The 27,343-nt window shown below is 39.1% G+C and overlaps 1 protein-coding gene and 5 non-coding genes across 8 annotated transcripts in view; all 6 read left to right on the top strand.

Annotated features, from left to right (window-relative positions):
- micu3a (mitochondrial calcium uptake family, member 3a) overlaps positions 1-20,623 on the top strand; it is a 28,677-nt gene extending 8,054 nt beyond the window's left edge. Inside the window, exons 5-15 of one of the 3 annotated variants that reach the window (XM_062388989.1) lie at positions 1,337-1,384; positions 2,445-2,527; positions 3,566-3,637; positions 5,230-5,271; positions 7,666-7,761; positions 14,529-14,623; positions 14,944-15,115; positions 16,400-16,508; positions 16,611-16,768; positions 18,082-18,146; positions 18,798-20,623. In XM_062388989.1, coding sequence (XP_062244973.1) covers positions 1,337-1,384; positions 2,445-2,527; positions 3,566-3,637; positions 5,230-5,271; positions 7,666-7,761; positions 14,529-14,623; positions 14,944-15,115; positions 16,400-16,508; positions 16,611-16,768; positions 18,082-18,146; positions 18,798-18,804 — 947 coding nt within the window. In that variant the 3' untranslated portion in view covers positions 18,805-20,623. Of the gene's footprint in view, positions 1-1,336; positions 1,385-2,444; positions 2,528-3,565; positions 3,638-5,229; positions 5,272-7,665; positions 7,762-14,528; positions 14,624-14,943; positions 15,116-16,399; positions 16,509-16,610; positions 16,769-18,081; positions 18,151-18,797 lie in introns of those variants that run through there. The other 2 variants (XM_062388990.1, XM_062388992.1) reach the window with 2 other exon arrangements.
- A 1,032-nt stretch (positions 20,624-21,655) lies between these two features.
- Positions 21,656-21,871, top strand: LOC133954530 (small nucleolar RNA U3). Its single transcript, XR_009920791.1, has one exon. It is a non-coding gene; the product is annotated as a small nucleolar RNA U3 (small nucleolar RNA).
- Positions 21,872-22,764: 893 nt separating this feature from the next.
- Positions 22,765-22,980, top strand: LOC133954542 (small nucleolar RNA U3). Its single transcript, XR_009920802.1, has one exon. It is a non-coding gene; the product is annotated as a small nucleolar RNA U3 (small nucleolar RNA).
- A 684-nt stretch (positions 22,981-23,664) lies between these two features.
- Positions 23,665-23,880, top strand: LOC133954541 (small nucleolar RNA U3). The gene has a single exon (XR_009920801.1). It is a non-coding gene; the product is annotated as a small nucleolar RNA U3 (small nucleolar RNA).
- Positions 23,881-24,847: 967 nt separating this feature from the next.
- LOC133954540 (small nucleolar RNA U3) lies at positions 24,848-25,063 on the top strand. The gene has a single exon (XR_009920800.1). It is a non-coding gene; the product is annotated as a small nucleolar RNA U3 (small nucleolar RNA).
- A 688-nt stretch (positions 25,064-25,751) lies between these two features.
- Positions 25,752-25,967, top strand: LOC133954543 (small nucleolar RNA U3). Its single transcript, XR_009920803.1, has one exon. It is a non-coding gene; the product is annotated as a small nucleolar RNA U3 (small nucleolar RNA).
- The last annotated feature ends 1,376 nt before the right edge of the window (positions 25,968-27,343 follow it).

Raw genomic sequence — 27,343 nt, 5'->3', positions numbered from 1 at the left:
ATGTGCCAATCAAGTTAACCTGTTACATTTCATGTGGTTAGCTGACTGGTAACTTGCATGAACTGACTGAGCTGATTAGACTCCGGTTGATTCTCAGTGAGATATAAATGAGGAGCACTTAATTATTACAGGGAATTATATGAATATGTCCGTCATATGAAGTGGATTTTTGAACACTTTTTGAACCCCTCTAAACTACGAAAAAGCTCAGGAATGTTATACAACAGTTCAGGGAGGTTATACAGCAATATATTCATATATTTATATTGAGAGAACAGCCATACACAAATAGAACGTATATTTTTTCACGAGAAGTTTAACTCTAATGTTAAACTCCTATTTAATGAAAAATAATACAGATTCATGACAACAATAAAGACATTTTTAGGCTTCCCTTAAATGTTACAATGTAAGAACTAAATAATCGGAACAATAAGTAAATAAAAGATTAAAATGTTTAAAATAATATATAAAGATAATTAAAATGGACATTTCGTTTGTAATGATAATTGTTTCTCCTTCATGACATCAAAGATAATCAACTATTTACTGTAGTTCACTGATATATGAGCGATAGTGTGAGAGTTAAAACATACAGAATGAGTTGTCGAAACCTGAGCAGTTACAGAGTCTTTGCACAGTTCAGTCTACACAGAGAAAAGAGAATTCAATCCCGAACCAGCTCTCTCTTCTACTCAAAGCAGTCATGCATCAGGAAAACACAAGGCTCACATGGCTTCGAATAGTGTCCTGTTCACCTACACACACACACATGCACACACATAAACACACACATGGGAAAGCAGTCTCCCGTAACACTCAAGCGAGTCACCCTGAACTATCTGAACGATCAGACACAGAGCGACAAAGAGGGAGAGAGATGAGATGGAGCTATACAGATTTCTAAATGGGCCTGAGGCAAGGAAGGATCACCTCCTAAAACATTTTTCACTTGCTTATCCAAACACAGACACACACACTCACACACACACACACACACACACACACACACACACTCATCACACCCCTGCAAACCAGTGTCTTACTCTGGACACTTGGGGTGTAGGAAAAGAAACGGTGTGTGGCCTAATAGCTTTCGGCAGCTCAGCTTGAAGAAGACACATTTAAAGATGCTATCTTCATGAAAGGAAGGATTATGTGTGTGTGTGTGTGTGTGTGTGTGTGTGTGTGTGTGTGTGTGTGTGTGTGTATGTGTGTGTGTGTGTGTGTGTGTGTGTGTGTCAGTGTCAGGAGGCCCACGGTCTTTGAACATCTGTAAACATTGGGTGTGTTTGACCTTTTCTTTAACTGTCTCTATTCCTGGCCTCGTTTCTAGGCATCATCTCCTACACAGAGTACCTGTTCCTGCTCTGCATCCTGACAAGTGAGTCTGCTCAACACGTTTTCTAAGACATGAACAAAGTCCAGATAATATGCAGACCCAACTACCCAGACGCTATGAGGACTTTGCCTTTCACATGTGAACAACACAGCAGGAGATTGTCCGGATTAGACACGTTCACAACGTCTGGATACAACTTGTTGGAGGCAGGACCTTAGGGCAGGACATGACATATGTCTGGAGAAAGCGAATCAGACATTTGCGTTTACACATACAGCTCCTCTTGATAATTTCAGGAAAATGTGCATATCTGAAAGCAGCTTTATTCCTCTTTTACACCAAAATTTGCCGGTATACGCAGTGTACCAGTAAATCCGCTAAATACGACTGACTCCTTTCAGTGTATGCCCGACAGTTTCTCTCTACACATCCCTCTTATATCATCCTCTCTCTTTCCCTCAGTAGTATAAACTATCCCTCCTTTAAAGAGAACAAAGTCAGTGGAGCTACGGTGCACGATCTGAACTGTGCTCGGGCCCACCCAGGACTTAACAAGACACAATTATGACGCAGCATTGGTGGATTTCCCCTCGCCCTTAGGGTACAAGAGAAATTAAGAGACACAGAAAAAGAAAGAAAAATACTTTTTTCAATGTCTTCTTCTCCTGCTGTCGGAAACCAGAAATTTAAGTCTTTTCTCTAGGGAAATTTGAAATGAAAAATTACTGGCCCAGTTTTGGCATCTGCTTTACCTCAGTGTGTGTCCGCATAAAACGAGAGAGCAGCCATTAATCATGACCACATTAATCAAGAAACTGCAGAGGGATTTTAATATTTCTGTCTGATCAATTTAATGTATGTTCATTTAAATTCAGAGGGGGAGAGAGAGAGAAAGGAAGCTAATCTAAAATACATGTATGACCAGTTGCATGGGGTGTATACATTTAGCTCACAGTCCTGTAAACTGTAGATTAATCCCCCCCCCCCCCCCCCCCCCCCCCTCCTGTCTTGTCCTATATGCCACTTCTTCTATTTCTGGTTTCAGAATTACCTTTAACACATGCTCACACTCACCCTATGTGCTCTCCTCTCTGTTTTCCAGAGCCCCATGCTGGTTTCAAGATTGCTTTCAATATGTTTGATGCAGACGGCAACCAGATGGTGGACAAGAGGGAGTTCTTGGTGGTGAGTCGTGATACTGAGAGAAAATCCTCCCTTGGCTGAATTTCCATGTTATAATATTCACATCTCTTTCTGCCCCTATCACAACAGAGAAGTGTTGTGAAGGTTTTAATATAATAATCAGTGTTAATAATTAGTCTCACACTTATCCTCTAAGGGTTGTTGGTGCGACTTTGGGAAAGAGGTGGAGTATATTACTATCATCTTATTTGTATATTTTCTTATAGAGAGAACATGAACAAAATAAAACATGTTTTTACCTTCCTTTTATTCCATCCACCTTAAGCTGTAGCTATTGTTTTCAACTTTAAAGCATTTAAAATGTCTGATTTCGATTCAGTGTCTCTGTGGAGGCTGGTGGGAGTGGGATGGTGCATCAGTGGGAGTGGGTGGTAGTGGTGGAAAACCCTGTGGGACCAGACAGGTGTGGAAAACAAAAAAAAATCCCACATTACGGCTTCGGCAGTAGGCTTTGATTTTTGCCGGCTAGTGACACATGTGGTCAAATGAGCAGAGTATTTGACTTAATGCAGATCAGGCTGTGTATAAAGATGGATGATGCACCTAAAATTCCTCCCACTATCCAGAAATGAACGCTGCCATTTTGTGCATTTAGAGCTAGATTCTGCAAATCAGTTACTGGGAGGATGGAGCTGCGGTAGCAAGGTCCTGTTTATGCACAATGAAAAATATGTAAGAGCTCAACGTGCTCTGAAAGTAAAATAAAATCAACAACCACTCACCTGATAGTGATTTCTGTGCAGCTAAAGTTGTTTCCTGCCGCATGATTTTGTATTGATCAATGGGCTTCTCCTATATCTGTGAAAATAAGTCTCATCCGAAACCAAACTAGTAAACCAACACTCTCATAGTCATTAAGTCGAAAGAGCGGTGCTGGAATCCCATCACAGACCAGTCTGAACGAGTCACTGACCCTGTGAACCCAGTGGATGTTTCACACTTGAGCATTTAAGCTTCAAACGGAGCTTTAGATCTGACTTTGAATCGTCAAAGAGATCCTGATTCTTACTCTCGTTACAGCTTCAGGAGATCTTCCGGAAGAAAAACGAGAAGAAGGGAAGGAAGGGAGATGCTGAAAAGTCAGCACAGTTGGTAAGAACACAGGACCAGAGTGTGCGTGTCTGTGTCTGTTTGTGTGTGTGTAGGTGTGTGTGTGTGTGTGTGTGTTTGTGTGTGTGTGTGTGTGTGTGTGTGTGTGTGTGCGTGTGTGTGTGATGGATACAAGTGGGTTATAGATGTATACAATCTCCAGTGATGTTGCTATTGTCAGTGTTTAATATTGCTGAATAACAAAACGCTCTGTTTTATTGAGGTTTTATTTTTATTTACCAGTGAAAAGTTAACCTTACTGTTTCTGTAACTTGCCTCTACAAATGGCATTTGAATACATCCATGTGTATATTGTGGCACAGCACTTCTCATGTCACCTCTGTAAGGTGAGTGCTGCGTCAAACTGTGAATGTGGGTGTATTGAAAATGACACGTCATCACCCAAGTTAGTTCTCGTCTGTATTGAATCAGGTGTTACTTACATTTAAACCCATCATGTGACCAAGTTGGATTGCATGCTGCCTTATAGAATCTCTTTCTGACACTGTGTTAGGTGCTGTGATCTGAATGTGTACTGATGGTTGTCCCTACTGTTATATCCGATACACTCTCAAATCGATGTGTCTCTCTCAGCAAAACTGTGGTCGACATTTAGGAACAGCCCTGGTCACCTTGATTTATTCAACTGCATCATTCCATCACTGGTTTTATTATTATTACTCTCAATGAAAAGCGTTCAAGTGGAAATGCATACCCTACATGCTCGTGCTATATCGCTTATTTGTGACCTCTTCAGGACGACACTATCGATATAAGTCTATTATAACTATTGTAACTATTATTTGCAGAGATATTTTGTTTAAAAAAAAAATCCTGACCTTTGATCAATCAGCTGATCTAGAGATACCCTCATAATTAGAAACATGCATTGGAAGGTCTAAGTTTGTCTTTTTCCAAGAATTTGAAAAATGTACAATTAAACTACAATCAGTAGAGTGCAAACCTCCATCAAGGCTCAACAGTCTCCTTATGAAACCTCATTTAAATTCACTAAATTCAGACATGCCTGATATACGTCTTCAAGATTCTGTAGTTATTCTCATAAATATCAACATGTTGAAAAATGTTGAAAATTCCTTATATCACAATAGTAAAGAAAGCGGAGCAAAGATCCTGGATCTGCCCCAAGATACGCACCCAATTATGATTGGGTTCTTTCCTGATCCATACCACATCCTCCCCATAGGTTTTGTGTTAATCTGTCCAGTGGTTTATATGTAATCATGCTAACAAACCAGTGAAATCCACCACTGCTGAAGAGACCGGAAATAAATCCACAGAAATTAACAGGCTCAAAGTTAGGTGTCAACCACACTCACAGTTTGACACTACCGACCTCTGGGAAGTGCAGTGTAGTGTTGTAACTCAGTGTGTATTTGTGTGCGTGTGGTTCTGAAATGTAATCACAGATGTGTTTAAAAGAACACATCTCTCTGCAAAGTGTATCCACAGCCTCTTTCCTTGCATGTACTAACATGTCTTTTACCTTCTCTCCTCCTCCTCCTCTCTACTCCTCCTTCTCTCTGGCTGCATGCTCTGACCTTCTCTTCCTCATGTCTCTCTCTGTGTGTTAGAGTATGCAGCTCTATGGATATCAGGTTGCCCCCATGAACAGCGTATGTATCCAAAACCATATCCCCTTAGTGTCCTCTCTGCTTTTCTTAAGATGTTAAAGGAACAAACTTTGTGTTTTCATGTGAAAGAAAGAGGAGTTTTACTTGTCAATTGAATCCATACAAATCAAATGTGTTGACATGGTGAGGCATATATAATAAATAAATATGTTTAGCATTTTAAATATGAAATATCAGCAAACTTTTATCCACTCTGTGTTTGACTGATTAAAAACCGACTGTAATATTTTCTAGTGTTTTTTTTACCCATTTTTATGATAAAGATAATTCTCTACTTAAGTATAATAAATACAAAAATTAAATGTTTCTCCTATTGCTTTCAAGTTAGGTGATGAATATGATACGACTCTCCTATCTTTCTGCTGATTAAGAAGCCATAGCCAGTTAGCTTAGCTTAGCATGAATACGGGAAACAGCTAAAAACATCTTACTGGGCTCAGTCAGTTTATAGGCACCGATAAAGCTCACTAATTAATGTGATGTAACTTGAGCCTACTGGTTATCAGACTGGGCAATAAAGCAAAATATGCAATTCCAATTGGTCTGTTTACACTAAAAGTAAATCGTTGTGACTAATTATGACAGTATAGTAGAGACATAGAGATATATAATGAAGAGAGATGTGGTGACTGTAGTTATTAGACCTATAACAGATTCATATAACAAGTGATTCTTCGTGAGTTTATCACCAGCTTCACAACCTCAAAGGCACCTGGCTATAATGAAATCTGGAAGCCTTTGCAGATGTAAATGACAATAACATAGGGATATCAATAGGACTGTGTAATGCACATATCTCAAAGCCTCAACCCTGCCCCCGTCCATGTCTCTCTTTTCGAAGTAAAATGTGCCCATAGGTTCTTTGAAAGGATGGATTCAATTAAAGACAGGGTGTCCATCTGTCAGGTCTGCTGGTCAGTGATTGATCGAGGGTGGGATGAATGGCGAGAGAGAGAGATAGCATAAAAAAGGGGAATAGATTTAAGGGGTCAGGAGGAATGGACTCTTACGAATAAGAGAGTGATGTAATTTAGAATGATTTGAGACACTCGGAACTCTAAACACAATCAGATGGGGTAAATTTTAGACACGTCTTGTTTGTGTGTGCGTGTGTGTGTCCGTGTTAGCGCTGTGGAGATTTTGTGAAAAAACATTTTGAGGGAGGTTTTGTCTTCTGGACATTCACATTTATACTCTAAAGAAGGCCAACAAGTTACATTTGTCTATTTTTGAGGTGATGGTTTTTCGAATGATTTATAATAAAATGTATACTTTTTTCTATTGAAGAAAATCCAATATACATGCGTTTTCTATACAATGATTATAACATACCAAATTAGGCTGAAAATAACTGTCAAAATTAAACTAGCAAGAAATAATGTATTTAAAGTTTGGACACTTTATGTTCAAATATTATTTCAAACAAATGTTCACTTGAGACACAACGTCCACTGTTGAAGCATGCCCACCCTGATGGAGATAGAGGACAGTGTGGAAAATCCATTATGGGGACATATAGGCTACTGTCCACGACCTGCCCAACCATTAGTCTTTATTTGGACTATGAGAGCTCTCTCTCTCTCTCTCTCTCTCTCTCTCTCTCTCTCTCTCTTTCTATCTGTCTTTTACACACACACACACACATGCTCCTGGTCCTGTCAGTGTTGTGATGGATGGCTGCATTGTCACTGTGAAGTTAAAAGCGGTGCAGGGTCATGTTAAAATGGCTGCTGCTGCCTCCTCCCTTGAGAGAAGGACGAGCTGGGTGGTCAGGGAGCTCAACACTGTGGTTGGTTGGTTTGTCGTCTTTTTCCAACGTGGGGAGCTATAGATTAATGGGCTCGTTGTGGGGAAACCTTTTTAGGGTGTAAAAATTGCGCATTTGCCACCGAGATTAATTAGATACACAATTTCATTTTATTTGTGTATTCACTGCTGACTCAGCACAAAGGCAACGTAACGACATGGTAGATTTAGTGATTTAATTATAGAAACATGACAGCAGAGTCCCCATCAATAATCCATAGGTTATCTTTTTGCGTATGTGAACATATTTTTCTGAATTTAAGCGAATGGTTTAATTTTACAGTAGAATCAAATATTGCACAAAAAAAAACTTTTGCTGAATTCTGTTTTTTTTAGGTCAGATCAATATAAATAATTTTATCCTACTTTCTGCCCTTCCCCAGTCTTATTACTATTCACTATACTATATGTTCTGCCTTGTTTAGCATAATGGTCTCTCATAATGGGTAGATCCGGATTCAGTATTTTTTACACATGATTGCTACTGTGTTTAACACTGTTCATTCATATGCTGTATATGTATCTGTTTTAATTTCAAAATAAGATGGCCCTGCTTGACCGCTCCCACAGGTGCTTAAAAAAGACAGTCAGGAGTTTATGGCGCGGAGTTACTGGGACGTTCTGAGGCGAAGTGCCAGTCAAGTCCTGTTTTCTGACCTGGCCGAGGTACATAGACCCAACTGTCCTCTGTCCCTTTATCATTTCCTCCTTCACCCTTCACTCTTCATCCTTCAGATCCCTCTAGATTGTGTAGATCCTCCAAATATCCCTGTAGGCTCAGAGTAATGTAGCTACATCAAGCTTGGCCAGAATAGGAAAGGAAAAGTTATGAAATAAAATGAAACCTGCAAAATAAAAGCTTTACTTGACATGTAAGCATCGAAGGCATAAATAAGGCAAACAATTATACCTTAACTTGCCTTAGTGTTCATATGTTCATGTCTAAAAGAGAAAGAACGTTTTTTGTCAATGTGGACCTATAGAAAAATGTTCTGTTCATCTTAACTCTTTCATTCTGGTTTGGCTTGATAGTGATGATGTTTGTAGACTCATCTGTCATCTTGTTGTCTTCCTTTTCACAATGATATTTAAGATTTAGGATTCCTCATTATCTTTTCCGGCATCCCTCTATTTTGTCCTACCACATTCTGTGTTATACAAATCCATAGGTTTCCTGAAATTAATTTGTTCTGGATGAGCTAAAATACTTGTTTCGCTCATGTCCATCACATTGATCTTTTTCTAATATTTAGATAAATTTATGGCAAAACCATTTTTATCTCTCTTTGACTGACCTATTACTTTGCATGAGATCTGCAATAAACTCAGCTTCCTCCTCCCTAACCCATTTATTTTCTGATGAACAAATATAACAGGATGCCTTTTCTTTATATTTGTTCTAAATGATTATTTGTTTGAAGAAATTAACTCTTTGTTTTTGGTGTAGTGTGCTGTCAATACAGCACTGATCCACAAACATTAGTTAGAAGAAAGACGTTGTAATGTCCATACAGTAATAGCCTGTTCTGTTTCTAACCTGCCTTCTGTTATTCTGCTTTTGTATGTGTATCTGTGCCTTGTTATCTGTGCCGTGTTGTGGCCAGTGTTGTATCTTCGTGGTCAGATCATATTCACTTTACTCCACAACATGTTTAATGACGCGGGTATATGATAATAAGAAGGCTGACTGCAGAGCACATACAAAAACCTTGATCATTAGCACCACTCACTCAGTACAGTTATCTCTTGCTTTTATACTTTGAAATGCATTTAGAAATATTTATACATAATTTATCACTGGCTTGAGCAATTCACTCTAAGTGGTGACCTGTGACATGTGGCTAGAAGACTATTGATACATTCAATTAACTCTTGAAAGCTTCCACCTCAAAGATAATACAGCTAACGTGTTATTTATTATTTAGGTTTATCACATTTAAGAAATCTAGTACAGAATTAATAGGAAAACAAGACAAAGAGTTATGTAACAAGCTCTGTGAGGCTGTTTGTAGGTCTTATGCTGCCAAACACTAACGTTAGCATACTAACCTGCTCACAACAACAATACTAACATGCTAATGTTTACCAGGGCTAATGTTTACCATGTTCTCCATCTTAGCTAACACTTTCTAATCAACACCAAACACAGAGAACAGTTGAGCCTGATGGGTGTGTCAGCTAGACTGTAGTCAGGAAACAAGTTTTGCATAAATTGAATCTTTTACCCGATCGTGGCAATTCATGCTAAGGAAAGGGTTCACCAAAAAAACAGTTCAGTCAGAAGAGGACATGATGTGCCGTGGTTAGCAATCCAATAGCCAAATTGATTTGTCACTGAAAGAAAACTAAACATATCACCCTTGTGATAAAGGGTTAGGGTCAGACTCAATATGAAGAAGGATGACATGACAGCTCCCCAAAAGTGAAGCCAAAGCATCTTGATCACCCCCTGGTGGCTGGCTGCAAGTAAAGTTCATAAACCCTGCCTCCTCTTTGTTAGAGTATGGAACAATACACCAAAATAGATATTTATATGTTATTTCCCAATGATGGTATCTGTCAATAATCACACCGATAAGGGTTGATTCAAGTAAATTCTGTTTGCGATATTTGATGATTTAAAACCCGGGTGAATAGATAAATGGTCGAGCGATGTGTATCAGTGGGACTTCAATATCACGGCTTCATCCCACAGTCGTCACTGCATACTCTGTCTCCAAATGACGTCAGCAGCACAAGATGGCAGCATTCTTATCTGGGATGTTTTGGCTTCATTTCTGGATAGTGGGAGAAAGTGGAGATGAGTTATCCATCTTTATATACAGTCTATGTATGGGCCACAAATACGTCTATAAAATAACCTTTCATATATTAAGATTTTTCTATCTGTTGGACTTACCAAACGATGGACAGACATAGAGCCACTCCACTAGAATGTGTAAAGATCTGTTACAAGCAAAGAAACAAACAAACATGTGAATCTTATCTTGTTCCAATATTTAGAAAACTCCTATTAAGTTTGACCTTTTTGTGGTTTGTTCATGTGCACCGCTGATATGTGTAACATAAGGTGATGGTGCAGGTAACGATTAATAGCAGTTAGCACAGCGCTAGCAGGCTAGCTGACTAATGACAGACTGTTCACTGTGGTAGCAGCGGAAGCTGAGGTGGCGGTAATGACAGTGGAGTGTAATGGGGCTGACCTTGTATTTACACCGAGCAGCCTTTCATCTGCCGGGATGTCAGACGGACAGAGGGGACGAATCAGACAAAGAGGGGGAGGCAGGGAAATATAAAGGAAGAATAACCGAGACGTCGAAAGTGTTCGGGATTACGAAATACGTGTTAGGATTATTAAACAAAACCAAAAAAGTGAGGCAGTGGTGACAGTAGAAGCCAAAAGCGAAATAAAGATCTGTCAGATCCAATAAGTGGGAAAACCTCAGGGTGTAGAAAAAGGAAGAGATAAAATCACAGAGACAACAAACAGGTGAGAGAGGCCCAAAGGAGATGACACAGGTCAGCAGAGAGAACAAATGTTCAGGAACAAAGTGGGAGTGTGGGGCGGGGGGGTTAGGGAAGCACATTTAGGGGAAAAGAAAGAAACAGGTTGTATTTAGACAAAGATGTGTTTACTCAACAGATTAGTCACCATTATACCTCTTTGCTTTTGTCTGGAGAAGAAGGGAGTGACTGACAGGCAGAGAGGGGGGAGGGAAAGAGCAAATCACCTCCATGTTTGTCAGGTGAAGGAGGCACTGACGGTTACGAGGAGAAGGGAGATCAGGGTAATCAGATCGGGAGCCAGGTAAGAGGGGAAAGAAGAGATAAAAGAGAGATAGAGAGAGGCTGGGAGGTAAAGAGCAGAGGTGGGGGGGGCACAGGAGGGGAGAGAAGAACAGGTCATGGGGAGGGAAAGGAGGGGGAGGTGTTTTTTACCATGGAAGGTGGGACTGACCGACAGTCTGACTGACTTGACTTGAGCTCTTCCTCTGAGGTGTTACTCACAGGTGAGGAAGACTGTTTAGTGTTTACATCAGTAATGACTGTTTTTAACTTTGACTCCGTGATCAAAGCTCTCACACACACACACACACACACACACTCACTCACACATACGCAGATAGACAAATAGGCACATGCATGCACCAGGTGTTGGCTCGTGCCTTGTGGGCGTGGTAACCATTAAGTCCTCACTGGGATGATGAGCTCACACCGCTGCTCACACTTCCAGGAATGATAAACTTGTTATGATCAGGTCGGGATTACGTCAAGTTAGACTGACATGGGTTCATGAACGGTCAATATTAATACCAGTAGCTTGATAGCTTGACTATCATTTAGTTTAGGGGAAATAAAGGCCGGAAAAAAATAACTGATAATGTATAGACAAAGGAAAAATCCTGAACTTTTCGTCTTAATTTAAAATAAATCATTGATACATGAATAAAAACCTTTCTAATAGATTATGTATCCTATAACTACTGTATGCTTATTAGTTGCATCAGTTATTAATTTATTACTTCTTAAAGCTGTACTAATCGATTGTAGTATATTAACAATGGCTCAAATTATTTTTTTTAATATGAAATGTTTTCCTTGTAATCATTAGCCCACTAAAAATATGACTCGACAGTTTCCCCTCAGTTCTACAAAGTATTTAAGAACCTTTGAGCTCATTCTTTTGGTCTTATGGACCAAAGTCGACTATTTTGGTCTCATCAACCTTCTTTCCAGCTGCTGCAGGCTTGATAGAACATGAAGCATCAAACAGCTAAAGAGACAGATAGAAAGCTCAAGAGCTGATGGAGCCCAAAATGGAGCTAGAATGTTGTGAATATTGGAGCTTTATTTTCCAGGAGGCCAAAAACCAAACTTAAATTTTTGTACTTGTTTACTGTAACGACTTAGTAAAGTCAAAGTAAATTAGTTTGGGATTAACAGCTTCTGTGACCTTCAGCTGTTACTGCTGCTTTATCAGTCAGTATCGGACAAAGCATAAAACGCACTGCAACAGTGATTAGGCAACGATCGAATTAATTGTGAATCCATTTATCACATTTTACCAAACATAAACAAATGGTTATCTTGTTTTCTGAGAAACACATCAAATAGTTTTACATTATAAAATAAACTTGGGAATAGGGAAAGCCTTCCATAGGGGCAAACACACACCACCTGGATGCTGTCTAGATGTTATGAACAGCTCATGTGTCATGAAGGCAAAAGTTATGAGTCAGTTTTAAGTTAAAAGAGCAAAAAGTGTTTTGTCCCGTTGTCCGTAATCAGGGGGTTAATTATAAGACCCGTGAGTATGTGAGACACACAAAACAAGTCACTGAAATGATATGTCTGTGTTTATATGAAGGAAATCCTCCTTTGTCCATAATCAAAGACTGAAATACCACACTGCAGCGAGAATCAGAAACAGACACTGGGTGTCACTCTAACATTCTTGGTCCGAAAACAGAGTTAACTTTAACTTTTTGTCTCAGAGTTACCAGACTGCATCTATTACCGCAAAATTGACATGAGAGCACTCTATTTGGAATTTCCAAATATTTGATCTGCTACATCTCACAGTCTAGAGAATATTACCAGTGTGCATGCAAGTATCTAAGACTGAGATCAATAACCTGATTTAGCTGACTCCTCTTAATGCTTACCTACACAATGGACTTTTTCCAGTGGGCTTTTTAGTTCATCAATCAACCATCTCTCCCAACCTAAGAAGATGTGATCAACAAGTTAGGATAGAAACACAAAAAGATTTCCCCTGTCCCATAAAATCATTTAAAATGTTTCTATCTTGACAAATCTGTGAGTGCAAAAAACATGTAGCATAAATTGGGGAGAAGTTAAGTTAAATAACAAAAAGGTGGAACTAGTGATCGATCGACTTTACATTTTAGTCACCTATCACAGCCATATGTAATATATCGCCAATATAATCTTCAGTATATTTTTACCTTAACTTGAACTTTACACAGTCACCCAGGTCACTATGCACAGTTTTCTCTCTGTTATTATCCTGCAGCTTTGCACATTTCTGATATAAATAGTACACCAATCAAGCAAAACAAAAAAAAACACATCTTCTTTTTTGTTTTTGTAAACCTCTGTTATCTTGTTTGACAATTTCTTCCCATCCCACATCGGATTTTAGGATTTTACCCTTGAGGTAGAACCTTGAATGGCATTGTGGCGATGATGATTATTTTGATGATGCTGATGGAAATGGCACAAAATGCTCTTCCTCCTTATAGAGGGACATGAGATTTCCCCCGATCTGATGTCTGCATATTCCTCAGCATGGCCCTGGATTGGACAGAGGCTGGGGGAGGTTGGCTGGGTGGGGGCATGGCAGGGAGAGAGTAAAAAAAGACGAGCTGTTGAAGTCATTTCTTTTTGCCCTGATGCTGGCTGACCTTTTTCTTTTTTTCCGGAATTGCCCAAAAGCACAGTCACCTTTTTCTAAGATAGACATTGAGAACTACACACTTTAACTGTGAGGTTAAAAAATGATCTCATCGTACTCAGTGTTAAATCACAGCATAAACAAATAGCATAAACAGGACAAAGCCTATTAAAAGGGCTTTAAATGACCAGGATGTAAGACCGACAGACATGTAAACGCACCCATGATTGACATCGTTTGATGGAAAAAGGTGGAATCCCCTCACATTCTCTGCATTTGTGCTTATCTGGGTTTTTATATATTTTTTGAACGACTGCTTTTTTCTGATTTGAGGTTCTGTTCGGGTGTGGTGATATGCCATTTGCAGACAAATGCATGAGATGTGGTGGCTTCAATGTGCCTGTGTGCTCTATGTCACTGTGCCAGCTTGGTGTTCGGTGTGTGCCTGTCTCGCTCTTCCACATGTCTTCTTTCCCTCTCGTCTACAGCCTTGCTGACATCTGTCTGTCCCTGTCTTTTTGTCTATGCTCTGCTGCAACCTGAATTCTCCTCCTGTCGTTGTTTCTGTTTCATGCTGCTACAGCAACACTCCTCACCAGTCTAGGCTGCAGGGAGAGAATTCAGCCTAGTACCTTTCGCTTTGATCAAATCACTGATGCAGGTGATCTTGACTCTCGACAGAAACATTTAAACCATTTACATTTTTTGCTCATACTCAATTTTACTGAAATGATACTATTGATCAGGTTGAACTTGAAACTTATTGCTGCCTAGACTGGTATGTTGATGTCACGAAGTTGGCTTATCGTCTGTCTGAGCTTATTCGGGTTTATGCTGCACGTGTGCAGAAGGTGCAGCATAAACCCGCTTCCTACTCGGCTGGCACCACAGTCTCTATATTTGATTGATGATCGACTTATCCTGCCCTCTGCTTCTCCTCCAATCACATTGATTAGTTGATCAGCAGCCACTCATTGATCCTCTCTGTTATTCCTCCCTCTGTGATGATTTTTAGCGAGCAGATGAGACTATTACAATCGACACCACCCTGCTGGTCCATTTCTTTGGGAAGAAAGGGAAGGCAGAGCTGACGTTTGATGACTTCTACAGGTACGAAGTGATGGGACTCAGTCCTCCGCCAAGGCCCAAAATGTGTCACATGTGTTAAATCAAGACCCATTAATTATTCCCTGGGACAATAGTGAAAGAATGTTGGAAAAAACATTTTGCATTATCCGATTTCACAGAATCCACTCAGCCTTTCTTGTGTAAATCTTGCTTACAAACCAGATGGTGAAAACATACTCTCCTTGGTGGATATATTCACTGGACATCATAATAAGATTGATACAAAGACTCAAACTAATCCCAAATGTTAAAAACATGCTACTTTATTGCCAAAATGGAATGGTCCATCTTCTCCTCTTCAGGTTTATGGACAACCTGCAGACAGAAGTGTTGGAAATTGAGTTTCTGACCTACTCTAAAGGAATGACCACCATCAGCGAGGAAGACTTTGCAAAAATCCTCCTGCGCTTCACCAATGTGGAGAACATCAGCGCCTACCTGGAGAACGTCCGCCAGTGTATACCTGATGAGAAGGTGCAGTACATACTCTGTACTTATTTTACTCTGACAGGTGAAACTTGAGAGTCATACGCTTTACTTAAGATAACACCAGATACATTTTCTCGTCTTTTATCCATCTGTCCAATCTCTTCTTCCTCCTCTCTGTGTGTCCCTGCCTTCTAGCCATCTTGTGCGTCCGTAATTTCCCACCGCTGTCTCTGCCTGAGGCTGTTGTGACTCTCCACACTTTAACGCTCCACTGCCTCACTTGACAAAACACACTACCACAAACACTTACAGCACTTTCAGCAATATCTATCTGTCTGTCTATCTATCTATCTATCTATCTATCTATCTATCTATCTATCTATCTATCTATCTATCTATCTATCTATCTATCTATCTATCTATCTATCTGTCTGTCTGTCTGTCTGTCTGTCTGTCTGTCTGTCTGTCTGTCTGTCTGTCTGTCTGTCTGTCTGTCTGTCTGTCTGTCTTTCTGTCTGTCTTTCTGTACTCTTTATGCAACCCAACTCTATCTTTCTGTCCCTCCCGTCTTTCCTCTTCATGCTGTGGGAGAAGCAGGAGGTTGGTCTCTGCATCGTGCGACACGCAGCCTGCGAATACGTTCTGTCTCTCCTGCTACTTTAGGCCGCCATCTTGTTTGTGTGGCCACATAAGGGTTGGCTTGACTGCTTGTACGCTATTTTTGATCTGCATATTTTCCTGTAAACCTACGATAACTCAATGTCTTTATTATTCTTGAATGTGTACCATCTGTTACTAATCTAGATTTTCAATGTAGTAGGTTGGATCTTGATTCATAGCACACGGCATGTGGCGGTCATCACAACACTTACATGTTATTGAAAGCACAATATCTTTACATAAAGGAAATCATCTGGCTTTACAGTCACATCTACACTGTACAGTCACATGTGTCTGACCTTCCAGCCAAGTGTGGCTTTATCTTATCACTGTATGCAGCTACTTCCGGGTTATGACACACTGCAAGAAGGCTGCTGTTTATTTTCCCATATCATGCACATACAACCCTTCATTAATGGCTTACCGTGTCATTCATTTCACTATTTCATGGGATCTCTTGATGCTGAGTGTTTTTTTCCTTATTATTTTGGTGAGTTAACAATTCAGATGAGAGCTGAAGGAATGAAGTAAGCATGTCTGTCAGGATGGCCGCCTGCTCTGAAACAGTCATTATCATCAATTTCAAAATAATATTTTGTCCGTCTTCTGCCTTTATTTACTTTCTGGGCTGCTGAGAGTCTAACTTTGGTTTCGCCTCTGGCATTTCAGGGAATCACCTTCGACGAGTTCAGATCCTTCTTCCAGTTCCTCAACAACCTTGAGGACTTCGCCATCGCCATGCAGATGTATAACTTTGCCTCTCGCTCAATTGGACAAGGTAGGAAGAGATCGGTGGGAACTAGTGCGGCAGGCACTGAGGGTCACACTCACGGATTTTTCCGATTTAAATCAAAATATATATTTTTTTCTCTTCCACCAGATGAATTTGCAAGAGCAGTGTATGTAGCCACTGGGCTGAAGCTGACACGTCACCTTGTAAACACCATCTTCAAGATTTTTGACGTAGATCACGACGATCAGCTCTCCTACAAGGAGTTCATCGGCATCATGAAGGACCGGCTGCACAGAGGAGGCAGGGTGAGGGGCCGTGCACAGGAGAAATATGGAGATTGAGATTAGGGGGTAGGATTTAGTGACATCTAGCTGTGTTGTTGCATATTGCAACCAACTGCACTCAGCTATCTCCCCTTCCAAGGTGTGGGGAACCAATAGTGGTAATGTTACTATGAGAGATCCCCCCTCTAGTGCCAATGTTGGGTTTGTCTGTCCTTAGATACTGTAGAAACATGATATTGGAACATGGCAAACTATAAAGACCGAATTCTACTGTAACCAATAATACTGTTTGGGTGATTTTACACTTATTAAAATCCCATTTCTGCCGATAGATCCCCTAAGTCCTTCACACTGAACCTTAATTACCAGTCTTAGAAAAGTGCTTTTAATCTTTGAACTGTTTTATTTATATTTAATATTAGGAGAGTGAGTGAGGAGGAAACTGTACAACTACCAAAGCTCCACTCCAAAGACATGTTGTTTACCTGTGCTGGATTTCTGTGTCAGGAGTCGACACATTTTCAGAAAACTTTATTTTTAAAGAAGCAAATAATCCGAGCAGAACAAACCACCAGCATTGAAACAACAACCTTATAGGTTGCTTTATCATAAAAAGGGCTACGTTGGTTCAAACTCCAGTGATCCAGTTGATGTATAGCCTCTACAGTTACAAATATTTTTTAATTTGTAATTCATAAATGCTATAATTGCCCCTGTGCCACTGCAAACGAATCAAAGTAACGACAGGAAATGGATTATGTGATTGATTAGTGATTGATTAGAATAACATGAGTTCAAAATACAAGTGCTAAATGCATTTACTTGTAGTGGAAGTGATATATAAAACCCTAACCTGCACAGTATTGAGAAGGTTTGGAGCTTTTTCATTGTTTCAACTGTCATGGAGTGGAACTGTCCCCAATAAGGAATACTGCCCTCTAGTGGGGTATTTGTATACAGCGCTACAATTCACAGCCTTCACTTCAGCACAGGTGAAACAATTGCCTGACTTGCAAACACTTTTCCTGATATTCAGCAAGCATCAGTTACACTGCAGAAAAGTCAAGTTGTAAGTTGTATTTCTGATTCTGTCTTGGCCTCACAGCCTTGGCTTCTTAACAAAGTTGTCCTTCTTCATCTCCCTTTGTCTTTGCTACACTTCAATTCTTCTCGCCCCTCTCTGTTTTTCTGCCATCATCCTAACATGGACACCTTCTTCTCCATCCTCATTTGCCCCCCTCCTCTCCCTCTTTTCTCTCTCCTGCATCTTTCCTGCTTTCCTCCTCTGTATGTGTGTTTTACTCTGTCACAATGTCTTTCTCGTGACCTCTCAGGGCTACAAAGCTGTTGCACGATTCGTCTCCTTTAAATCCTGTCTGAAGAAGGAGCTGGCCAGCAGATAAGTATTACTAACAACAACCAACTACAGAACCAGTGAGATTGCCATTATAGCTACAGTTTGATTATGAGAAAGTAATAACAGCAGCAGTCACATTAATACTTCATCTTTCCTCTACTATACCATTCGATCTTTATCAGCAGCATCATGACAGGATTAAATGAGTTTATTAAATGTAAACGTTGTTTTCTTTCTATTATATTCGGAAAGTAAAGCAAGTCCACGAATGTACAACTTACTTACCACAGTTCATTGGCTTCTGTAAATATCTGAATGCAAAGGGTAATATGATATTAATCTTCAAACAGTCACTCACCTTTTTTAAATGATGTGATATTGGTCTAGAGTCGCTGCCTGGTCCTAGTGCAGTGCATTGATATAATGTGGAAATATGTATTTTCACTCACTAAAAACACATTTTCTACATCACACCATTCTGCACCTGTAGGCATACAGAGTTTCAGGATACTTTATTTATGGAGAATCCAGCAAATTTAAAACTATAGAGTACTCAGAGTGTTGTTGAGCTCTTGAAACCTTCTTCCTCACTTCCTCGCGGACGAGATAAAGAAACACCATCATCATGGAAATCACATTTTAAAAGACTTCTGCCTCCAAACATGACTTTGTCTCCCTTTGTTCTGTGTGCACCAGGTGAAGGGTCAACACTACACCACCTTCTCCAGCTGCGTTCACTCTGAGGCCAGGAGACAAGTTCACCGGCTCTGGAGGAGGTACAAGGAGAAGTCGTAGAAGTGGCCGCAGACAGACTGCGGAAGAAAACCTGAAGGAAGACGATTTTTTTTAGAGCAAGATGACTGAGGTCTGACTTTTAAAGGCAGTAGCCTGAGTTAGCAGGACACATCTCAAAATAAAAAATAACCCTACAAGCATGACTGTAGTAGTATGCTGATGATAAGCAACATGACATGCTTCTTGTTTTCCCTCTTCTCCTTATTCCAAGTATGATTGACAGAGCTTACTGACAAAGTGGCATTCAATTCAGCTTCATTGTACAAGCATGGCACCACCACAGCAGTTAGTGAAACTGCAACTGATTTTTTTTATTCTAGATAATGAATGTGACCAGCATAAAATGTTAAGTCATTTATTATATAGATATGACCAAGCAAGACCAACTGAAAGGAATCCTTACGTTATAATTGTGTATTTATGTGACCAGTTGTAGTCAAAGCTATATTATTTTCTTTTAATCTGTTAAACTGCTGCACTACAATCTAAAAACCAAGAGAGCACAACAATGATTTTATTATAAAATCAGTGTCATGCTGATGTTATCTATATGAAATGGATATAAAATCATATTTATACAAATTGCTTAACACAAAATTTGCTGTATACATCATATTTTTTATGTTTTGTTTAAATCTCATTTTAATCATCTCAGTTTTTTTAACTTTGTTATTTAGTGTAATCCGATGCAGCCAGTAGAGTTTTTCTTTGATTTTCAATGACTGCATCTAAACACTGTTGCTACAAATAGGAAGTATATAATATACGTATAATACCACAGAACTTGGTATGTCTTCGACCTGAATGTGACAGCTGGCTACAGACGAGGAAAGAGATATTTTTTTAGTAATTTCAATATCTTCACCAGCTTCTAACGTTATTGTCTTGACTTGATTTGTGTTTAAGAGTCCTTGATGCATGTATGATATACAGATGTGATGAAATAAAGGAAAAACCAGAAGAAATAGTGGAGGAATAGGATGGCAATGCATCCATCCATAGGGCACTGTGAAGACTTGACCTTGACAGTCACCACATCTCAGACTGAGAGATTTTGGATTGATGTGTTAAACAGCGTCTCGCTCACTATCATCATGACACCAAATGAGGAACTATCTGTTAAAAGAACTCTGTCCATCTAGTAGCATCAATGCCAAGGTGTTATGAAGTTATTATGGCAACCCACACCTTACTAAATTACTTACATAGGTTTTTCCTTTAATTTATCTTTTACATCTGCAAACTGTCACGTAACAAACCAGACTCTCCCAGCAATTATCATCACTGTGTATTTAAAAGAAAAACTGCAAAACAAGTGCAATAACTCTGTTATAAATACTATGTGTGATTTAAATCACCAAACCTTTAATGTTGTTATATATTAATATCTTCCTGAAAATCAATTTCCAATGACTTGACCAAAGATAAAAAAGAAAAATATTATATTCCGAGTTGTAATGTGTAAATAAAGTTTGTGTCAAGTTATTGGACATAATGTTAATGGTTCTCTTTGTCTTTGTGTATTTGTCACACTGTGCATTAAGACATTATTTTGGGATCACGCGAGAGAGCCGTGCTACTCACTGCGCATGCGCACTGCCATGTAACATAACCACTTAACTAGAAGAGGTGTGTGATGGAGATGCTGCACCTGTGCTAATGCGTACGGAGGAATTAAAATGCTTGAAAGGCAAAACTTGTGCAGCAGTTTCACATCTTCTTTGTGGGTGAGTAGGTTGTGTTGGAAGTCGTGTCGTTTCAGAGGAAGTTTTCACAGGAGACAGAGGAGCCTCATTAGCTCTAAATGCTAACCTCTGCTAAGTAAATAGAAGCCCGGCTCTTGACGTTTGAGTCGTTATAGTTGTGTTTGCTTTTTTGTTTACTGTGTATGTTCGCGTTATGTATATGGATCTTAATGGACGAACACATTAGCATGAATTCCCCTGACCTGTGCAACTGTTAGCTGGACAAATGCTGCCATCTTGTGTCGAAATGGACTAACCACACCCAGACGAATCATTGGGGAAACCCGGTGTTAAAATACACGTTGGGCTGTTTTCGATGTCATGTAGGGATATTGATAATATGACAATAACAATAATATAACTTCATTTGTGTGGCACTTATCTAAACAAGGTTACAAAGTGCTTCACAATGGAATGGACAGAAGTATTCAATTCAGAACAATTTATATTAGCCTATTCCCTCTGTGTCTATGTTGGAAACTCAACGTGTTGATATCACCTGTACAGACATGTTCAATGTCATTGGATCTGAGAGTTGTCGAACTGAGCGGCGCTATCGCTGAAGTTGTGAGCGGAACATTCCTTCTTCGTGTGCTTTCTACACGGAACCTTTCAAGCGACGGACCGCTCTATGTCTAACACTTTAAAACCAGACAAGTGTTAGTATTGACACTTAAAGCGCGACTCTTGTCATCTTATTTGGATGACTCCAGACAGTCCGATCACTGCCCGAGTTGTTGTCTATTTCAGCCCTGTAAACATCAACAAAATCACAAAATACATTATGACTCAATCCGCAATGCATTGTGGGTATTCAGCCACTGTACGCTAACATTAAATCATTGGTTTTAACCGCACTTCAGGTTTAAACTGTTATAACGTTGTTATGTGAAGGTTGTGCTTTGTTTGGGGACCTATACGTTGTCTTTTGGGTCTTATTCGACAAGAGGAACCTCTGAGTCAAAATGGTTGGGCTATAGATGCGGTCCTGCTCTCACCCGTTTATAAACTAAGACTATACTTTCAGGGATCATTTCTATAGTACTTGACTTGAGAAATGTGTTTCTAAAGTGATTGGTCTCGCTAACCACGATGATGAGTTGTTATATTCTCTCCTGAGCGTGAAGCGGACATTGGATAATGATTCAGTTCATATGTCCTCTGTCATTGATGAACGTTCTTTGTCTCCTTGTGGGACATAGAGGGTGAGAATATGATCAGAGTGGTTCTCTATATAAATGTGAAAAATAATTAATATGATTGAATTTTATACATAGAAGCAATTCACCGTAATAAGGTCTATTGTCTATTTTTACTATAGGTCACACTATGATTTTGATGTTACTTCATCAGTTATGTGAAGGTTGTGTGTCATTACCTGACTATATTTAACATTGGAGTGAATTTATTAGAGTCATATTGTTGTGTAGGGTATAATTAAAATGTACTTACATAACAGGAACCATCAAATTCCTTGGGACAGTTCACTTAAATGTCAACTCTGCCATGTGAACAGGACAAAGAGAGGATTGAAATGCTGTTTCCCTCTGATCCCCGGTATAAACATGAAAGTCCTCTATATATAAGTAACACACTCAAACATACTCCCTGCTCCAGTGACATATCAGTACACAACATTTTGCACAATCAAAGCAAAGATTGAGGAGGATAGAATATGAACTGCAGTGTAAACCAGAATAGTGCAAAAATAGATTGAGCTTTACTTATACTTTATCAGGTGGGGTATCCTGGTTTTTGTTTTTCATTTTCTATAACATTGTGAGATGTTTTTATTGATTTTAAAGAGAATAATTAATGATTTTGATGGGGGACAAACTGTTATGTGTATTACTATTACAGCCCTGTAAACAATCAACAAAATCACAAAAAACATTATGGCTCAATCCGCAATGCATTGTGGGTATGCGGCCACTGTAAGCTAACATTATATCATTGGTTTTGACCTCACTTCAGGTTTAAACTGTTATAACCTGGTTCTGTGAAGGATGTGCTTTATTTAGGGACCTCTGGAGTTTGTTTCAGCCGTATATTTTTAGAGGAAACCGTGAGTCAAAGTGGTTGTGCTGTAGACTGGGTCCTTTTCTCACCCTCATTCAATTAAGACTATACTTTCAGGGATCATTTCTATAGTACTTGACTTGAGAAATGTGTTTCTAAACTGTTTGGTCTCGCTAACTACGATGATGAGCTGTTATGTTCTCTCCTGAGCGTGAAGCGGACATTGGATAATGATTCAGTTCATATGTCCTCTGTCATTGATGAACGTTCTTTGTCTCCTTGTGGGACATAGAGGGTGAGAATATGATCAGAGTGGTTCTCTAAATCTATGTCTATGATAAATTAATACATGCATTTGAAAGGATTCAATATGGTTTGAGTACTGTAATGTAATTTGAACTGTGTGGTTGCAGTCCTCACAAAAACACTCTTTTTGGTCAAATCAGCTGTTAAACATTGCTTATTGCAGCAGTTGCTTATGGAAACAGGCAGGATTGACACTGAATAATAAAACATGTGTCCCCAATCGTTTATGTAGAGATCTAAAGAATACAAGAAGTCTAATGAAAATTACAAAATAAATCAGATAAAAAGAAAGAGGAAAAGGCTTAAACTTACATTAATGTTCACTGGAAATAAAACATGGCCTGTGTTACTTCTTACAGTCAGTAAGAGTAATTAGCCTTTTAGTCTTGCCTCTACTTTCAACTCTTACAAAATGTTGTTGTCACATGACAACATGTCAGTTTTTTTCTTCTTCATGTAATAACTTTCAACAGATAAGCTTTCTGTTTATGTCAGTGCTGCTCTTCTCTCCTGTGGGCTGTCTGGTGAGAGCCATGCTGTCAGACTCAGGCTGTGATTGGTTGTTCTGCACTGCTCTGTGTCTTGTTATTAACATAAAGCCGCATGGCTGGGGGAGCATGTGGAGCCTAGCTCTGAACCCTGACTGAGAGAGACTGTCTTGTGACTCTGGTCCTTTTCTCACCCTCATTCGAATTAAGACTATACTTTCAGGGATCATTTCTATAGTTTTTGACTTGAGAAATGTGTTTCTAAACTGTTTGGTCTCGCTAACTACGATGATGAGCTGTTATATTCTCTCCTGAGCGTGAAGCGGACATTGGATAATGATTCAGTTCATATGTCCTGTGTCTTTGATGACCGTTCTTTGTCTCCTTGTGGGACATAGAGGGTGAGAATATGATCAGAGTGGTTCTCTAAATAACTGTTAAATAATAAATTATCTATGACAAATAGTCATGTTATGGTTAGGTAATTTAAGTGCATTCTACTAAAGTTTTCTAAAGATATGAATAGAAGGAATATGTCCAAATAAAGTTTATTGTAACAGTCAGTCATAGTAACCTATTTCTACTTTAGGTCACACATTGATGTTGATGTTTTTTCTCTGTTATGTGAAGGTTGTGTGTCATTACCTGGCTATGGTTAACATTGGAGTGAATTTATTATGGAGAGTTATATTGTTGTGTAGGGTCAAATTCTGATTTACTTACATAACAGGAACCATAAAATTCCTTGGGACGGTCAACTTAAATGTCGACTCTGCCATGTGTACAGGACAAAGACAGGATTGAAATGCTGTTTCCCTCTGATCCCCGATGTAAATATGTAAGTACTCAACATATAAGTAACACACTCAACATATTCCCTGCTCAAGTGACATATCAGTTCACAAAATTGTGCACAATCAAAACAAAGATTGAGGTAGATAGGATATGAACTGCAGTGTATACCAGAATAGTGCAATAATAGATCGAGCTATGCAAATACTTTGTCAGGTGGCGTATCCAGGATTTTTTTTCTTTAATTTTCTATAACGTTGTGAGATGTTTTTATTGATTTCAAAGAGAATAATTAATGATTTTGATGGGGGAAAACTTATCTGTATTACCATTACAGCGCTGTAAACAATCAACAAAATCACAAAATACATTATGGCTCAATCCGCAATGCATTGTGGGTATGCGGCCACTGTAAGCTAACATTATATCATTGGTTTTGACCTCACTTCAGGTTTAAACTGTTATAACCTGGTTCTGTGAAGGATGTGCTTTATTTAGGGACCTCTGGAATTTGTTTCAGCCGTATATTTTAAGAGGAAACCGTGAGTCAAAGTGGTTGTGCTGTAGACTGGGTCCTTTTCTCACCCTCATTCAAATTAAGACTATACTTTCAGGGATCATTTCTATAGTACTTGACTTGAGAAATGTGTTTCTAAACTGTTTGGTCTCGCTAACTACGATGATGAGTTGTTATATTCTCTCCTGAGCGTGAAGCGGACATTGGATAATGATTCAGTTCATATGTCCTCTGTCATTGATGAACGTTCTTTGTCTCCTTGTGGGACATAGAGGGTGAGAATATGATCAGAGTGGTTCTCTAAATCTATGTCTATGATAAATTATTACTTGCATTATAAAGGATTAAATGTGGTTGAAGTACTGTAATGTAACTTGAGTTGTTTGGTTCCAGCCTTCATAAAAAAAAATCTTTAGGTTATCTCAGATGTAAAACATTATTTGTTTCAACCGTCTATTATCGAAACAGGCAGGATTGACACTGAATTACAAAAACATGCCGAGGACTAAATCGTTAATGTAGTGATCTAAAGGATAGAAGAAGTCTAATGAAAATTACAAAATAAATCAGATAAAAAGAAAGAGGAAAAGGCCTATACGTACATTAATGTTCAATGGAAATAAAACATGGCCTGTGTTACTTCTTACAGTCAGTAAGAGTAATTAGCCTTTTAGTCTTGCCTCTACTTTCAACTCTTACAAAATGTTGTTGTCACATGACAACATGTCAGTTTTTTTCTTCTTCATGTAATAACTTTCAACAGACAGAATTTCTGTTTATGTCAGTGCTGCTCTTCTCTCCTGTGGGCCGTCTGGTGAGAGCCATGCTGTCAGACTCAGGCTGTGATTGGTTGTTCTGCACTGCTCTGTGTCTTGTTATTTACATAAAGCCGCATGGCTGGGGGAGCATGTGGAGCCTAGCTCTGAACCCTGACTGAGAGAGACTGTCTTGTGACTCTGGTCCTTTTCTCACCCTCATTCGAATTAAGACTATACTTTCAGGGATCATTTCTATAGTTTTTGACTTGAGAAATGTGTTTCTAAACTGTTTGGTCTCGCTAACTACGATGATGAGCTGTTATATTCTCTCCTGAGCGTGAAGCGGACACTGGATAGTGATTCAGTTCATATGTCCTGTGTCTTTGATGACCGTTCTTTGTCTCCTTGTGGGACATAGAGGGTGAGAATATGATCAGAGTGGTTCTCTAAATAAATGTAAAAAATAAATCATCTAGTAGAACTCATTGTTCTTACAGCGCAATGGTGTACTGGTACAATTATCAAAAAGTTATAACTAAAAGCAATATAGCCTAATGAAGTTTATTGAAATTGTCTTTGCGGGACATAGAGGGTGAGAACATTATCAGAGTGGTAGTATATTGTTGTCTTTAATATATGTAATATATTCATCAGTGTTGGTGCAAATGCTTTAGTTATAGATATACTCATGCAAAAGTCAATGTGTGGCATGTATTTTAACTTGTTGAGATTTGGGATTGACATGCATCATGAGCACTTTAATTACATGTGGACAGCTGTGAATTGAGTTGAGAATGTGCCCAAGATGAATCACAGTCACATTTGATCCCTCAGGCCACATGAGACTTCATTCTGTTAGCTCCAAATTCAGATGTGCCACTGACATTTTTTACACGGTTAAGTGTTTCACATTTGTGGCCGACGCAATATATATAAAGCACAATACATAGATTTGATACTCTACTGTTCTTATCACATCGTGAAGCTAAATGCATTGAATTGATTTGCTCAGCCCCCTCTGGCTCCTCTCACAAGACACAGGGTGTGAAAGGTGTTAGGACAGTGGGGGTCACACTATTCTTTCACATGCAAATCCAAATCTTCCAAAGCAGCTGCTTTATGAAACTTTTTGATTCATCAAATTGAATGTACCTCTATACGTTACGGAAAATAATGAACCCTGAGTGAGAATGATTTTCCTGTGAATCTCAGGCTGTGTTTCCTCCTGATAGATTGCTGGAGTTGGGTCTGGGCTGGATGGTTTATTGCTCAGACTTGTTCACAACAGCAACAAATCCTCTGGATGATATACAGGTGAGGTGTGGAGCAGCATGCAAAGACAGGGCATAATGTATTAATTCTACTCGAGAGATTACAAGTTTTTGTCCAGTTTTGTTTGTGTTTTCCCTTTAACAACATGCAAACAAACTCCTTGAAGGAGGTAATAAAAAGGAGCCTCGATATAAGAAAACATACTATACTTAATACGGGTATTTATGTACTTATATATATATAATTCAACACTATAATAATGGAGCACTCCTTCAAGTTATTGAATTTATTTTTATGGATTTTGAAACGCAAAGTGTTGCGACCATTTGTTTGTGACGTAAATTCATCAGGTAAACATTCAAACTCGGGTGAAAGATCCTTTTCTTTGTTTATTCTGCTGTCTACAACACAATGTCTATCTGTCGGTTCTGTCGCGACTGACAGTCAGTTTAGCACATAATCTGACTTGTATTGAATGAAATGCATTAGACAAACCAGCAGCCCTGTAGTAAAAGTAAATTATTATGATGATTATGTCCAAATAAAA

The sequence above is a fragment of the Platichthys flesus genome, chromosome 5 (genome assembly GCF_949316205.1).
Source record: "Platichthys flesus chromosome 5, fPlaFle2.1, whole genome shotgun sequence".
Lineage (NCBI taxonomy): Eukaryota > Metazoa > Chordata > Actinopteri > Pleuronectiformes > Pleuronectidae > Platichthys > Platichthys flesus.
Note: the sequence above shows the minus strand (reverse complement) of the source record. Positions and strands in the feature narration are given on the sequence as shown.